The following is a 15,238-nucleotide window of genomic DNA, read 5'->3' as shown; positions in this document are numbered from 1 at the left end:
GGCCGCCCTCGGAACCTTCCCGCCTCGCTGCGCGGGGCCGGGCGGGCAGCGGACCGCACCGCACCGCGCCGCTTCCGGCTTCCGCACGGCCGCTGGAGCGAGGTGGGAGCGGGGGCCGCTGAGGGGGCGGCGGTCCCGGCGGTCCCAGCCCCGCCACGGCTTCCCCGTTTGAGCAAGCGAAGCGGTCGCTGGCTTCCCCAGAGATAAGTGCCGAGAAATACAGAGCACGGCGATCCAGGTTGGAAACGTGTTGCGACACGGTTTGGGGGTCTAGGTAAAAATACAAAAAAATCAGGTAAAATACTGAAAGCTGAAAAACAGCAATATGTGTGCGTACGTGTGTTTTTCGAAAAGCTAGCTTGCTGTTGGCGTTTCACGTAACAGCCTTAAATCGGGTGGTGAGAGCGCGTCGGCCTCACGCTCGGCAGCCGTTACCGGCGGGGTCAGCCGTTACCGGCGGGCAGGCAGCCGCTACCGGCGGGGACAAGATGCGTTTCCAGAGGTCAGAGACGTGCCCGAGGAAACCTCCGCAGGCCTGGGCCCTAATCGGCACAGCAGCCCTCAGACGCTGCGGTCGCAGAGTACGGTTAGCCACCTTGTTACTGAAAAATGGAGTAAGTCATTGAAATCACAGTGCCTTGAAAATTATGTCGTTATTAGAAGGAATCATGGACTGGAACGATGTAAGTGTGAAATACTGCTAATACGGATTTTTTTAATATTGTAAACTTGTATCATGCTTGCAAAGTGGTAAAACAGATTTTGTTGAATTCTGAATGGAATCAGATGTGACCCAGCAAATTTTCCGTGATTCCTCTTTTGATGAATATGCACAAGGTAAAAGCTATTTGATGGCCAAGTACAAGAAGTCTTGAAATACAGAAGGCCTCTTTTGGGTGTTAGTATTTGTGTGGTGTGACAAGAGTAACCTGACAGTTCCCCTGCCCCCCAAATGAATAGCTTGTTACAGCTGTTCGTTATATTTGTGACAGCAGGGTGGTTAGTGTATCACATAAGACAAGATAATATGACGCAAGGGAATGTCATGCTCGGCACAGAAGATCCAGAAATCTGCTGCTGCAATCTGCTTTCCTATCTGCTGCAAACTCTGTGTGTGTCTTTGGGACCTCATCAAGGACAATCTTCAAGAGGGGAAAAAATGGCATATGCATGCTATGACCTCAACAGAATTTAAATGCTAGACATTGTTTATTTTACATAGCTCAACCATCAGGTAAAATACAGTAACAGTCTCTGGAGCTGTTGTAGGAACTCTGCTGTCCTTGGCTACATTTACCTGAGCAAATAATGCAGCGTGTGAGGAACAGTAGATAAAACTTAGAGAATGAAACAATGCTGGGGACCCAGTATGCACGCAACACATTTTAGGACTTTTGCTTTGAACTACTGCTCACCTCGTACACAGCCTCACGATATCTGAACTCTCTGCTTTCTGTGCCGCAGCATCAGCCGTTCAGTTGGAGAGTCACGCTCGCTCCTGCTGCTGCTCTGACCCAGTCAATCTGGAGCATTTTGCTCCCAAGTAGAAAACTTCAAATGGAGAAAAACCCCTTGTGCAGAACTGCTCCCAGTTCGGGAGCTCGGACGCTCTGTAGGGCAGGAGGGTCGTATCTTCTGGGGCTGAGGAGGGAACCAAGCGTGGACCTACTGTGTCTTGGGCAATTTCTCTTACAACAGCATTGTAGATGAAAAGGAGGGTGCTAGCATGGCCGTAAGTCTCTGCCTTCAGCAAAAAGACTCTGTTTAAGCAAAAGGTTCACATGATCTTTCCAGTAGATCTTGAGTAGCTCACTAGGCATTTCCTTGATGATTGGACCTGTTGTTTTAGGTCTCCCAGAGGCACTTTTCCCTCCCATGGACCCTGCAGGGGAGCTGGACTGCAGACAGATTCCACTGGGCCTCTCCTGTCTGAGCATTCCGTAACGGTGTTGTGGTGCCTAAATAGATTTTTGGGTCATCCGTCGGCCTCAGATTACAGAAGTGTTGCCAAAAGTGGAGGTAGAACATACTGCAGAGGCCTTTTAAATACTGTTGAGTGCTTTTAAAAGGTGCGATACCCTGATATGAAAGGAATTGCAGGTAAACAAAGTTTTTACTGTCATAATTTCTGGTATGATAACACTATTAAGCTCTAGTCAGAAAATTAAAAGATGGTAAATTCCCTAAAAATTTAGAACTTGGGGCAAAGACAGCAAACATCTTAAGTGGAAGCTCAGAGGGAAAGGGTGATAGAATATTGATCTATAGGATGTTGTGATTTATTGGACGGTTTGAAAGCCTGGATTGACTTCATAGCTTTGTTAAAAGGACCTGACATTACAGATGTGTTATTTAGTTTAGTGCAACTTTCTAAAAACTACCATCTTAAAGATTTCTTAAAATCTGTCCTCAGAGTAGTCATTGAGACAGTGTTTTTCATGAAAACAGTTTGTCATTTTGGTGCTTTCGGTTATAAGGTAATGTGAAGAAGTGAAGGTGTAAATACTAACCATTAGGTTCTGTTGTTAAATCAGCATTCGAGCAGTTTGAAAATTAGTGTGCAACCTCATATTGGACTCCTAGTGTCAGAAATGTCACACTCTGGAATAATGACAGTTGCCAGCAGGCAGCTCAGCAATACAATTTTGACTACAAAATGTGACACTAATACAATTTAAACATGGTGCAAAATGCTACAGGGTGAGCAAACTGATTTATGTGTGCTATTAAAACCAAATTTTAGTATTTGGTCAGGACAATATATTTCTTTGTTCGGGAAAGTTAGGATTGTTGGATTTATTTTATAAGACTTTTTGAACGAAGATACTAATTTTTCTTCCAAGTTTAAGCTGCTACAATTCACTCCCTGTTGATGCTGCAGCTCTCCTTACAGATGCTAGCATGCATGTCTACATGTCTGCTTGGAGTTAGGGATGAGGCTGGGGAGGGCAGATACCTCCCATTTCCTCAGGCCAGTAGCCCCTGCTAGCCACCCAGACCACCCAGAGACCTGCTGGAATCAGCAGAACTTTGCCTGGGCAGAGCTGTCCCATCATGTGGGCCGATTTCTGCCAAGCCCCAACTCTGTAGTGGTTTTCTTCAAATTCTGTAAGTGGAGATTCAGATTTTAAGGTGACACTTGAGTCTCAGTTGTCAGTTGTTTGAAAGTATATTTCTGCAGTTTGGTAAATCAGAGGCAGAGCAAGGAACACCGTTAAGTGTACTTGTAGCTAAAAGAATTGTGGGTTAGTTGTACAGTGCAATATATGTTGGGGCAACTTGCTAGAGAGGCCAGGTTTTCAAAACAGCAGCACTGTAGTGAGGTACCAAAATAAGAGCTAAACACTTCCAAACGTTCAACCATCTTGTCATCTGCAAGGAAGTGTGGTTTGGTAGCTACAGCACGAGGAAGTGTCCACCTGGGCCATAGACTTGGGAGTGGTTTTTTTAGAACTATGTTCAAATAAGGCAATTTTTTTGTCAGTGGAGAGGTCCTTGCCTCTTCCTTAGCTGCTTCCTGATTCCCATGCTTGCTAAGCAAATACCCCTGCTGCCCCTTTCACTGTCTTCTCCCATCAGATTGTGCTAATCTGGGTCTTGGGGGTGCTTGTTGGTTTGGGATTTTTGGTTTTATTTTTAACCTGCATCTGGTTTAGAATATGACACCAACAACAATTACATCAGCAGAAATGAGGGGATGATAAAGATGGAGCATAAGGAGGGGTCTCTATCTTGAGTGCCTGTCTTGACGAGAGAAATTCTAACACCTTTAATCTCTCAGTTGTCCATTTCATCAAGTCAGGATAATGCTTGCCTGATTTATTATAAACACAGAGTAAACTAAGCATATGTGAGTACTGCACAGTTCATTGTGGAGATGACATGAGAGCAGTGGTCTGATTGATTGCCTGATGGTCTCACTGCTATATTGCATTGGTTCCCTCCTAGAATGTTAAAATAGACACAGGCGTTGAACCAGATGGAGTTAAATTAGTGTAAACCCTTCTTGGGTTTCCCAAGTGGCATCTTCAAAGCAATGCATGCTCATCTCGTCGTTATTGCTAATGTGCTAGAGTGATAAATAAGCAGTACAAACATCCCTTTGTCATAGCTCTTAAATCTATATAATGACATTTTGTTTTGTAAGCCTTCATGAAGTGTGAAATTTGCATTTTTGCAGTACACCACGGTTTGCTTACCTGAAGAATGCTTTTTAACTGATTGAAGTAGTTAGTGAGCATGAGAAGAGAGAGAAAGGAGAGAGAAAATGCTCTGAATATTGTCCTTATTAAATAGACAGAGAGGCCCATCACAAACCAACCTACAAAACATAGTGGGTTTTTTTTAAGGCAAAACACTTGAAAGATAGTTAAGCGCAAAGTTTAAGAGAGCAAAGTCCTTTCCAGATCACAAGATTCTTCCTGGTTCATCACATGACTCTTCTTAAGGGACTGGCCCCTTATTCTATGTTTGAAAAGAAACTTTCAGAAAAGGAAACGGGTGGAGATGAAACACAGTTAACATATATCCAGCTTTAGTGCTGGATGTGTCATGTGTATCCATGTATTTACATACATAGGTTTCTGTGCATTCATTACATACCTATTTTTAACCCCCACAGATAGTGAAAAATGCCTAAAAAGAAGACTGGCGCTCGTAAGAAAGCTGAGAACCGTCGTGAACGTGAAAAGCAGATAAGGGCTTCAAGAGCCAACATAGATTTAGCCAAACATCCTTGTAATGCGTCAATGGTAAAATAACCTATTTTTATATTACAATACTTGATTTCAAATTATGTAAAACCAGTTGTTATTACATTGACTATTTAATACCATTAGAATGCCATTATTCCTACCATCCTTCCTTTATATTTAAGGTTATGTTTGCATTAGAGGTATAATACTTGAATAAAAAGTTTGGTTCCTAATCAGAACCTAATTCAGAGTCCCTGTGGGGTCTGTAAATTTTATATATTTTACCTAGAATAAAAATAATTACCAGTATTTTATTTCTTTTCTTTAGGAATGTGATAAGTGCCAAAGGTTAGTATTTTTCCTCTTCTAAAACCAGTAGTTTAATATTAATCAGTTTTAAAAATTTTACAGGTCTTTTTTTTAATGCTTGCTTTCTTTTTTTTTTCCCTCCATGTGCCTAGACGACAGAAGAATAGAGCTTTTTGCTACTTCTGTAACTCTGTTCAAAAATTACCCATTTGTGCACAATGTGGTAAGTAGAAATAATGAAGGAAAACATGCTATCCTCGATCCCATTTGTGTTGTTAAACTCTCAGCAGTTAGGGTACCTTTGTCTTAAAGTACCTTTGTGATTTTGGGAGCAGGTTCTTTTAAATCCGGTGTGAATATCCTCCTTGAGAAAAGATCTTGCTTGATCATGCACTAATGCGTATGCCTGTGACCCCCAGAGGTTTGCAAGTCTGGGTCACGGGCTTGTCTTCAGTATTTGATCTTTGGAAGAATTTATCTCACTGCCTTTTCGAATTGAGAACATCTGACCGACTATCTCCCTAGATTGACCATGTCCAGTATTGCAGCAAAGTTAAAAAGCAAAGTTAAAAAGGCTCTGACTGCCAGCAAGGGGCCAATTAAATACTGCTTTTTGGGGATGATATAATTTCTGATCAGTTTAATATTGATTAAAGCAACAGTACCTTATTCACCTTGCATGGTTTTGTAAAGTAATATGCTCCTCATGTTATTTATATGTGCTAGAGGGCTGATACTTTGAATCAGAAGAGAAGGACTCCTAGTGACAGAACTCAGCTCCGAATCAAGCTAAAATGCCCTTTTTTTTTTCTTTTTTTCCCAAACAGCTGCTTGCTTGCAGGGGATGTTGATAATTATTTAATACTTTGAGGTGAATTTTGTTGTTTTACTGTTTCCTTGCAGATTTTCAAATTGTCATTAAGCAATTTGCTGTTTTGTAGTTTGACTCTCAGAGCTGGTGACATCTGCAGCTTCCAGTGCCTTTGTTGGGACCTGCAGATACTGAGCATTTCTGTAAGCCAGGCTGTTAGTGTGCGATGGCACTGTGTCATCCTTAATAAGTCTTCCTTCTGTCATCATGCAGTGAAGTACTAAAAACCTGCTGTCTATCTTAGAGTATATTATACATCTGAAGTTGACTTCTGTCTGTTGAGTTTATCTTAATCCAGTATGTTTCTGGAGGAAAAGCATTCCCAGTAATAACCACAAGATTATATTGAGTCCCAAGGTTTTCCAAGACAAAAATGGTTAGAGCTGTTTGGTGCTTAATCAAGCGCTGGGGACTAACCAACCAACAGCATCTTTCTTGGAGAAGTCCCTGAGGGATGGGAGCAAGGTAGCTGTATTGCAGTGCTCCACACCCGGTAATAGCCCCACCGCCCCACATTGCCCAGCTCAGCCCGCCACTGGTCTTTCCTCACCCTCCAAGTGCCGTTTGGTATCTGAGGTGTGATTTAATACGAAACTGTGCTGATGCTGCATACTGGGATTTAACTACATTTTCAGAGTAGAATTTGGTTTTGTCAGCTCTTGAATGGGTTTGCAGGAGCACCCTTTTGTTGGGTTCTCTAAGCAGGCAATAACAGAGACACCACAGGGGTGGAAATTATTCTATCTAGGAACTAATCTCTTACATGGTTTTAAAAAAGAAAAAACCCAACAACGACCACCAAAAAACCAGTATCCAAGTACCTGTAAGTAATTAAATCATCAGGTGCGCATGTATTTTTCAGAGGACCTCAACCTTGCACACAGCACATGCTGCTTTTACAGTGGGACAGAACTAGCAGCAGTTTTAAATGCAACTTTTTAAGATGTCATTGCTTGACTTTCACCTTAATTTTGTTCTTTGATTTGTTTTGATATTTGAAATTCTTGCCACTGCCTCAAAACATAGAGCAAGACAACACATTGCCTTATTATCTCGGTACTGGGGCAAGAGATTTTGGCTGAAAACAGACAATAATTGATTTGATCTAAGGGAGATGTGAGGGTGGATTGCAGATTGCAGACATTTGTTGGCATTATTTTTACCTAGATTTACAATTAAGCACAGGCATTTGGTTGAAGTATTGCTCTTATATCAACATGCATTCTAATTTTTTTTTCTCTTATATAGTTTTCTTCTGTTTGCTTGCCTTTTTTCTTTTAAACAGGAAAAACCAAATGCATGATGAAGTCTTCAGACTGTGTTATAAAACATGCTGGTGTGTACAGTACTGGACTAGCAATGGTGGTACGTATACAAAATTACAGCCTTCTTTGCACTATGAGATTATTCTATGCCAATCTTTCTGAAAAAAAGATAAAACAGATTTATGGAATGATAGCATGTACCATGCCAAGTGTTTTTTCTCATCTTACCATCACAAACTGATTTTTCCCTCATACTGGAAACCCAAATTTTGCATTTTTAGATTCAACTCCTGCAAACTCTGACACATGTCCTGGATGCTAACAGATCTGTGTTGGTGGCAGGCCCTAAGCACAGGCATTAACAGCACTGGAGTTTATGTGCCCCATAGGCAATTCCCAGTCTCCATTAAAATCTAGGAACATTCTGTAGAAACCAGTGGACTTTCCTTGCTGTCTTCTCAGTATTGCAGACACCATCAGTATCACAGAGAGGAATCTTTTCCATGGCATTGTGGGGGAATTTTATTTAAAAAAAAAAAAATCATTTGGGCTCTTAGCAGAGATAGTCATAGCTTCTTGGCCTCTGAATTTTCGTTCTTAGAAGGACAAGTTAGTTACTCCATTCTGGAAAGCAAGGTATGACATGTCATAGCCTCTAGATTAAATGCTGTATGAACTAAACCTCTGTCCTGTTTCTGCCTCCAGTTGGCAGTCAGCTTTTCTCAGTAACACAGCAGGCCTTTGCAGTCTGAAGGTACCTAAACTCATTCCACGCGTTCACTAATGCAATATTTTCATCAACAATTCATTTGGATTCACCATTGTTTTCTTATTTTTGTGTGCATGTAATGCACATGGTAGTTTTTTACATATGGGCTGAGGAGGCTTCTTAAATGCTACATTTAAGGAATAGTTGATGTGTAGATCTTGTAGTTTAATCAAAATGAAAGTTAAAGAGTCTAACTTATTTCTAATGAGTTATTTGATCTTTGTTTTCTGCGGAGCTTGTGTTCTAATATAGAATGTTTTAAAATCCGAATGAGTGATTTCAGCTGTAAAAATCTAATGGCATTTTCCAGGTCTTTTTTGAAGTGGCATTTTTGCCAGAACTTTGTTATCACTTATGGATCTCAGGTTTCAGCTGGAGGACACAATTTTCACGCATAAGATTCAAGATAGCAATTGTGAAGAACAAAAAAGGAGAAAACCAAGTTATTTTGCATTATATTTAATCCTGCAGAAATGAATATCAAACAAACAAGATGAACTGTGGAGCAGCTTGATAGGAATACAGATGCGGTTCATACTCTCTCACTCAACTGGCATGAACCCACTGAGAGAATGGATACTTGGATACATTCAGGGTTATGGAATAAGAGTCTCTCTCTAGGTATTGCAGAAGTCCCAAGATGATATCTTTCTGTAATTGCAGGGTGCAATCTGTGATTTCTGTGAAGCTTGGGTATGTCACGGGAGGAAGTGTCTCAGCACACACGCGTGTATCTGCCCTCTCGCAGATGCAGAGTGTATTGAGTGCGAAAGAAGCGTCTGGGACCATGGTAGGTTGCTCACACTTAAAAATAAGAAAATCTAAACAATACTTTTCTCCTCACATTGCTTAAGTTATTGTACCTGTATTCTTAACATAGCATTTTTAATCTTCACTGATTAGTCCTTGCAGTATGTTTGTTCAAAGCAAGGCATCTTCCCCATTTTAAAAATAGACTTTATGCAGTGGGGAATGTAAACGACCTGTGCAAGAACATACAGTGCTCAGCTCAGGGATGGCTATGTACTATATACTATGTACTGACTGTCCTTTCAGCTGCATGCTTCACATAATGAAGCACTGCATCAGATTGGCCACACACAATTTTCTGCCATTTCCACTCCATTCATCTGCACTAGTACAGGTATTTGGATTCCCAGTTACTTAGCAAACCATATATTGATCTCCATTTGTGGAATCCTTTAAAGTGTTTATTTCAAGTGCGCATTAAAGGTGAGGGGGTGGGACGGAAGGATGCTGGATGAGAGAGAATGTGATCTGATTTAAGAAAAATACTTAATGCCATAGTCGAGTTAAAATGAAGAAAAGGACTAGAAGTAATACTTGCTTTATATTTATGCTGTCTTGTATTGTAGGTTGCATGGTATTTTTCAGTGTAATAATGGATGGCAGTGTCTAAATTAGGACTTTGTTGAAGCATTTGTGGCAGAAGGGAGAACTGGTCTTCAGTCAAAACTACTACCTAAATTGTTTGCAGAGCAGAACTTGATGCCTATGCCCATTGCTGATTATTTTGCCATGATAAATCTTTTAGGAGGCAGAATATTCGCCTGCTCTTTTTGCCACAATTTCCTGTGTGAAGATGATCAGTTTGAACATCAAGCCAGCTGCCAAGTTCTGGAAGCAGAGACATTTAAATGTAAGTTAGTTATTCACAGTCCCTCTCATCACAGCTAAGCAGACTCTCCAGTTGCTTCCTCTGTGCTCCAGAATACTCTATATCACCTTTTCCAAATAGCTTTTACCACCCCTGGAGGAAAGGGCCTGTTTCCTATGTGCTTGCTCTTGATATCCAATTATCTAGACTAGAGCTTTTGTGTCTGACCTTCCTCCGTGCCAGATTGTACGTGGCAGTTATTTCCCTGCCTGGCTCTTGTAGGCCTCCCATGGGAAGTTGCCTTTGCAGGAGCCAGCAGTCTCTAAAGTTGCAGTGTTGTTCCAGCAAAACTGCTGGAACTGCTGATGCTGCTTTTTTACTCCACAAAGCTCTGCAGGCAAGAAGGAGCTCTCTTCCACTCTTCTGACCGTATGATGAGCTATTTCTGGATACCTGTTCCTCATGGAAAACAGCTGCCGTAAATAATACCACCTGTGTTAGTCTGGCTAAACTTTCCCAGATTGCTCTGGATGGCCTGTATGTTCGTGAAGGGTTTGCATCTGTTAATTTTGCAAAAGCAGCAAGTTCTGAGGAAGGCCGTGACTCAGGAAGCAGTCATCATCTGATTCAGTGAGACAGGGCGAGCACGGAAGGAAGTTACAGAAACAGTGTTCATCCAGAGCATGAACTCAGCGTTAGTTTCTTCACTGACCAGTGGACTGTGGACACGTGTGTCAGTAATGTGTCGAATGTTGATATGTGTCCACTTTTACTGAGTAAAGAACAGGTAGCTGAAGACTTCATGTCCTTTTGAACTTTGATTACTTGTGTGGACAAGAACCTGGTATTTGTAAGAGGACATGATGGCCATGCCTGAATTTGCTAGTCCACTACTCATCTCTGGCTGAAACAGGGAAACTTCAAGGGAAGTTAAAAAACAAAACACAAACAAACCAAGACTACGCATGTTTGAAATAACTAATCTTTTGCAGAAGTATTTCTTTTCCACCCACCATTAACTACTATTCGGTTTATCCCAAGAGACAAGCGTTTGTCCTTTCCAAAACTTGTATGCATGTATTTTGACTATTATAACATTTTCAATCCTTATTATAGAAATTCAAGGTGCTCTTTATCATGTATAAGACTCTTTTCATCAGAACTGACTAATCTCTTGTCCTAATTGATTTCTCTCAATTCAGAATATTTGTTGATTTCAATATTATAGTCTGTGTCTTTAGAAATCTTTTATCTCCTTTTCATCTCCCATGCTTTTTTTCCAAGCCAGCTATTTTCTAAGTCTTGATTAGCTTCCCTTGATGTATTCTGCCAGAATATCTTCCTGCATAGCAATATTGAAGCAGCAACAGCTGTTCCACAAGAATGTTTTTTTTCAGTGATTGTTGGAAGCTTTTAATTCACACATGTGATGTCACACCCTGAATCGAGAAATTGCTTTTTTGAGAATTTTCACTGTGTTCAACGTGTCGCGGCACAGTGCAGTCTTGTTAGAGAGGCAGGATTTTTGTCAGTGTGTGGTAACAAGATTATAAACCCGGAATTTTTACAGAATACATGAACTTTAAATGCAGTCATGCAATTGTAGTCTAAATCCCATTCTAGCTGTGAAAAAGGTACTGTTACTTTCCATCACTATCTGAGAAAAGTTCTTTAAAGTGCAGATACTCCAGAAATGTTTGAATATATATGCATTAGCATTTCCAATTCCATCTTTAAAAACATGACAGAGCGCTAAATCCCGTGGCTGTCCTGCTCATGTGGAGAACTCATGATATTTATTACTTCATATTCAAAAACTTTGTTGTCACGGAGGTAAGGCAAGGTGGAAGGGAATGAGTACTTGCACAGAGACTGATAAAATACGTATTACTGCTTCTTGAGGAATAATTACTCACCCAGCTTCCTATTGCTGCCAATTGCTGGGTGGTTGCCTTTACCGTACTCCCTCTAGTGGAGTAAAGAAACGAACGTGAAGCTTCAAGACATACTAGATTTTGAGCACCGATTCTGCTCTTTACCGCTCATGTACCAGCTACAATTCTTTAACAGTTAGATAGATTTTCATATGAAGTTGTGTGCAATAAAGTACATGTCCAGAGGACATAACAGAAAATACAGAACAAAAGTGTTCTAGGTTTGGAAGTTTGCAAGCTTTAAGTGTTCTCACATCCGATTTAAATGAGATAAAGGTATTAAAAGCTGCCATGGCATTGTTTAAAGTGACTGTAAAATGCTAGCGCTCCTTCTTTCGACATGATGAGAAAAGGAAAAGCAAGATGATCGCTTAATACCAAATTAGTTCTGAAACTTCTGTTTTTAAAAGTTTGGAAACTCAAGAAATAGTTAACTTTTTCCCCGCTTCAACTTTTACTTTTTGTGTCAAATTACATTATTGCAATGAGGCTTAGACTTGGAAAAAAATCTAGTAAAATGGTACTATATGATAAAACAACTGATTCATGTTGCCAAAGTGCAGTTGTGTCAGGGAATTAAAAAGAAATGCTTCGATTACATTATTACATGCTTTTACAAGGTTTTAAAAACAGATCTGCTGTTTCTGAGTACTGAATTTTACATACTGATTTTCTCCAACAGGTGTTTCCTGTAACAGGCTTGGGCAGCATTCATGCCTGCGTTGTAAGGTAAAGAGTAAAGACGTAGTAAATAGCTATGATTTTAGACTTGTTCTCCTTAGCCTCCAAGGCTGGTATCAAGCCTTGTCATGTCTTCCTATACATTATTAGAAAAATATTCATATTTTTATATTAGTTTCTGAAGCCTGGCACAGACTTATGGTGGACAAAAGGGCTTTTATCTGTGCTTGCCTGTTAACCACAAGCCAGTGTTGTGCATCCTTATGCCAGGTGAGATGATCATCACTTTGTCTAGCCCTCTGTGTTTAAATTGGGGCTGTACCATGTTTGAGCCTTTTAAAAAAAAAAAAAAAAAGAACCCAAAACAAATCATTGGTCTTGAACAGAATCCAAGGCTTTGGAATATGTTTTGACCCAGCATAGAACTAAGACAATTAAAAAAGTTTGTTGGTGTTTTTTTGTTGTGGTTTTTTGTTGGGTTTTTTTGTTTGGTTTTTTTTTGTTTTTTAAAAACAGTCAAGTGATGATCTGACCAGAAAACACTGCAGCATGGATCCAATAGAAATAATCTCCACAGCTAATCCAGTTTTACACATGCACAGGCTAATTTGTTGGTGTCAGGCTTTTGGTTTTGCACACTCAGAAGTAATTTTGTATAAAAAGTTCCACCTGCTTCATCATCAGCATTGCCCAGATTTCTCCAGGTGCTGGCTCATTGCCTGCTCTTACTCTTCTAACCTTACATATATTTCCCTGCAGTCTCTCATGTGGCATCGATTTCATATTCCAAATTGTTCCTTTCTCTGATATCTTCACTGGCACCCTGGTGCTCAAGATGTGAAATTTCCATCTCTAATTCTTGCCTTCAGGTCACTGCATAGTTATGTTCTGGCATACATCTCTTTATTTTATTTAAGCTTGTCAGCGTAAACCAAAGTTTGCCAGGCTCCTTGTGGGCAGCACTATAATCCAGTCCTTGAGTATGTTACTTTTGCTACTCGTTTATCAGCACTTTTATCCAGCCTCTTCCCCAGGAAGCCATGAAACTGCATTCAACACAGAAGCGGTTGCTGTGTGCACAGACTCCAGTTCCACTGCAGATAGAGCTCGTTAAATTTTAATCCCAACCAGAAAATCCTGCTGCTGTTAGACACTTTTTTGCTTGCTTCTTGCTGAAGAGTATACTTCTATGATTAAAACATTTAGCCTTTTTATTCTCCTTTCACCCCACAGGCTTGTTTCTGTGACGATCATGTGCGAAGTAAAGTTTTCAAGCAGGAAAAAGGAAAAGAGCCTCCCTGCCCTAAATGTGGCCATGAAACTCAGCAGACAAAGGATCTGAGCATGTCAAGTAAGCCTGCTTCTCTAGCTAAGAAGTACCATTGGTGACTACTTTTCTGCATAGGAACACTGAGTAAAGGCCGATTACTTTCAATTGTTTTGCAAAGCTTTGCTGCATTTGTTTTGGGAAAAACTTCGTGTTTCTTAGTTCTAGAATTGAGCAGTCTCTCTGAACCATTAATTGATTCCAATACAGTCAAACCTTTTGTTTAGTTTGAGATTATAGTTACAGAAAAATTGCAAAAAAATCACCGCTTAAGCCTTTATTTCATCAACAAGAAGCTGGCTAATGAATTTCAAAGTGCAATTTGATGATATGCATACAATCTACCTCAACCAGTCTTGAATAAATCACAATATGTGTTGGGTCTGCGAAGCCAGAAACCAATTACAGGTTTTGTTGGCTAGAGTACTGAAGGTTTATCCTAAAACCTAAGTCATACTCTGGGGGCAGTTATTGTTTATACAAACCTGGCTGCAGAGGGACAGATTGTGTGCAGCAGAAAGGCTCTCTCAGAGTAAGGATTAAATCTGAAAATGTCAGATTTAGAAAAAGGCTGTCTAACATCGTATGCTCTTTGCTGAGTAGTGAAAAAGGACAGAAAAGAAATGTCAGATGCTTGGCTCAAATTGCTGTTGAGGGGTAGGAACATGATTTTTCTCTCCCTGCAGCACGGTCTTTGAAGTTTGGCCGACAGACTGGAGGTGAAGATGCAGATGGAGCTTCTGGTTATGATGCCTACTGGAAGAGCCTCTCCTCCAGCAAGGCTGGAGATGCAGGTGACCATGAGGATGAATATGATGAATATGAAGCAGAAGATGATGATGAAGATGACAATGATGAGGGAAGGAAGGATTCCGATACCGAGACCACAGATGTATTCAGCAATTTGAACTTGGGAAGGACCTATGCTAGTGGGTATGCACATTATGAGGAACCAGAAGATTAAGCTTAGTATGCTGGCAAGCTAAAAGCACTTGGAAGAAGCCAAGCAGTGCTTCACTTGAGTTGTGTACATGCTAGTAGGATAGCTCTATCAGGTACTTACATATCAAAGTTAGAGAGTAAAGAGTGTGGGACTTCCACAGTAACTCCTAGTGAGATTTTTTTTGGTATAAACCAATATTGGGTTTGGGACTGGGGGAGAAAACAGGAATATTTTTATTCCCCTAAGCAATAGAAGTGGTTTTGTCCTTGAGTTACTGAGTATAATGGTTCAATGCCATTTTCTCCTATCAATACAGGAACGTGGGAGAGCTGTACAACTTGTTTCTATGTGCTCATCAGAAATTAAGTTATTTTTTACAATAATTTTGTTAACTGATTTCTTAAAATTAATGTAGTGGTGGGTTGGTGACTGCATTTTTTTTGGTCTGCACAATAAAAGTCAACTGCATTCTCTAATGAATTGTCATAAATATGGATCTCCTTTGAATAGTTGGAAAGCAGGTTCTATACAAAGTGTAAATTGACACTAAAATAACTTCCTTGTTTATGTAGGTAAGGCAGGTCAATGTAGTTCTCTATGTACTTGAACATTACCTTTCCAGCATTTTTAGTATTAGATATTAATCAATGGGACTATATGCAGTCATTACAAGTGCACCCCAGATAATCAAAAATTTTATTGCAATAAAAATGTTGGTGTATCCTCTCTGCCACTGAAATCTGTAAGACAATTTCTCATTAGATCAAAAAGAGGCTGGTTTCTTCTGTACCTAGCCTTCAATTCTTTTCCATGCACATGATTAAAAA

General features: G+C 40.3%; 1 protein-coding gene across 9 annotated transcripts; it reads left to right on the top strand.

Annotated features, from left to right (window-relative positions):
* The first annotated feature begins 47 nt into the window (after positions 1-47).
* Positions 48-14,887, top strand: ZNF330 (zinc finger protein 330). Of its 9 annotated transcripts, none has more exons than XM_075150086.1 (11): positions 55-238; positions 1,850-2,100; positions 4,622-4,751; positions 5,023-5,042; positions 5,156-5,226; positions 7,160-7,239; positions 8,572-8,698; positions 9,464-9,568; positions 12,143-12,189; positions 13,375-13,492; positions 14,155-14,887. In XM_075150086.1, exons 3-11 carry the CDS (start codon positions 4,632-4,634, stop codon positions 14,430-14,432), a joined length of 966 nt encoding a protein of 321 aa, XP_075006187.1. In that variant the 5' UTR covers positions 55-238; positions 1,850-2,100; positions 4,622-4,631; the 3' UTR covers positions 14,433-14,887. The 9 variants fall into 9 exon arrangements, with proteins under 9 accessions (XP_075006180.1, XP_075006189.1, XP_075006187.1 ...); XM_075150084.1 differs by lacking the exon at positions 1,850-2,100 and adding an exon at positions 385-614; XM_075150083.1 differs by lacking the exon at positions 1,850-2,100 and adding an exon at positions 385-586 and having other exon boundaries at positions 55-274.
* Positions 14,888-15,238: the final 351 nt, after the last annotated feature.

This window comes from Calonectris borealis, chromosome 4 (genome assembly GCF_964195595.1).
Source record: "Calonectris borealis chromosome 4, bCalBor7.hap1.2, whole genome shotgun sequence".
Classification (NCBI taxonomy): domain Eukaryota; kingdom Metazoa; phylum Chordata; class Aves; order Procellariiformes; family Procellariidae; genus Calonectris; species Calonectris borealis.
This window is presented reverse-complemented; position numbering and strand designations above follow the sequence as displayed.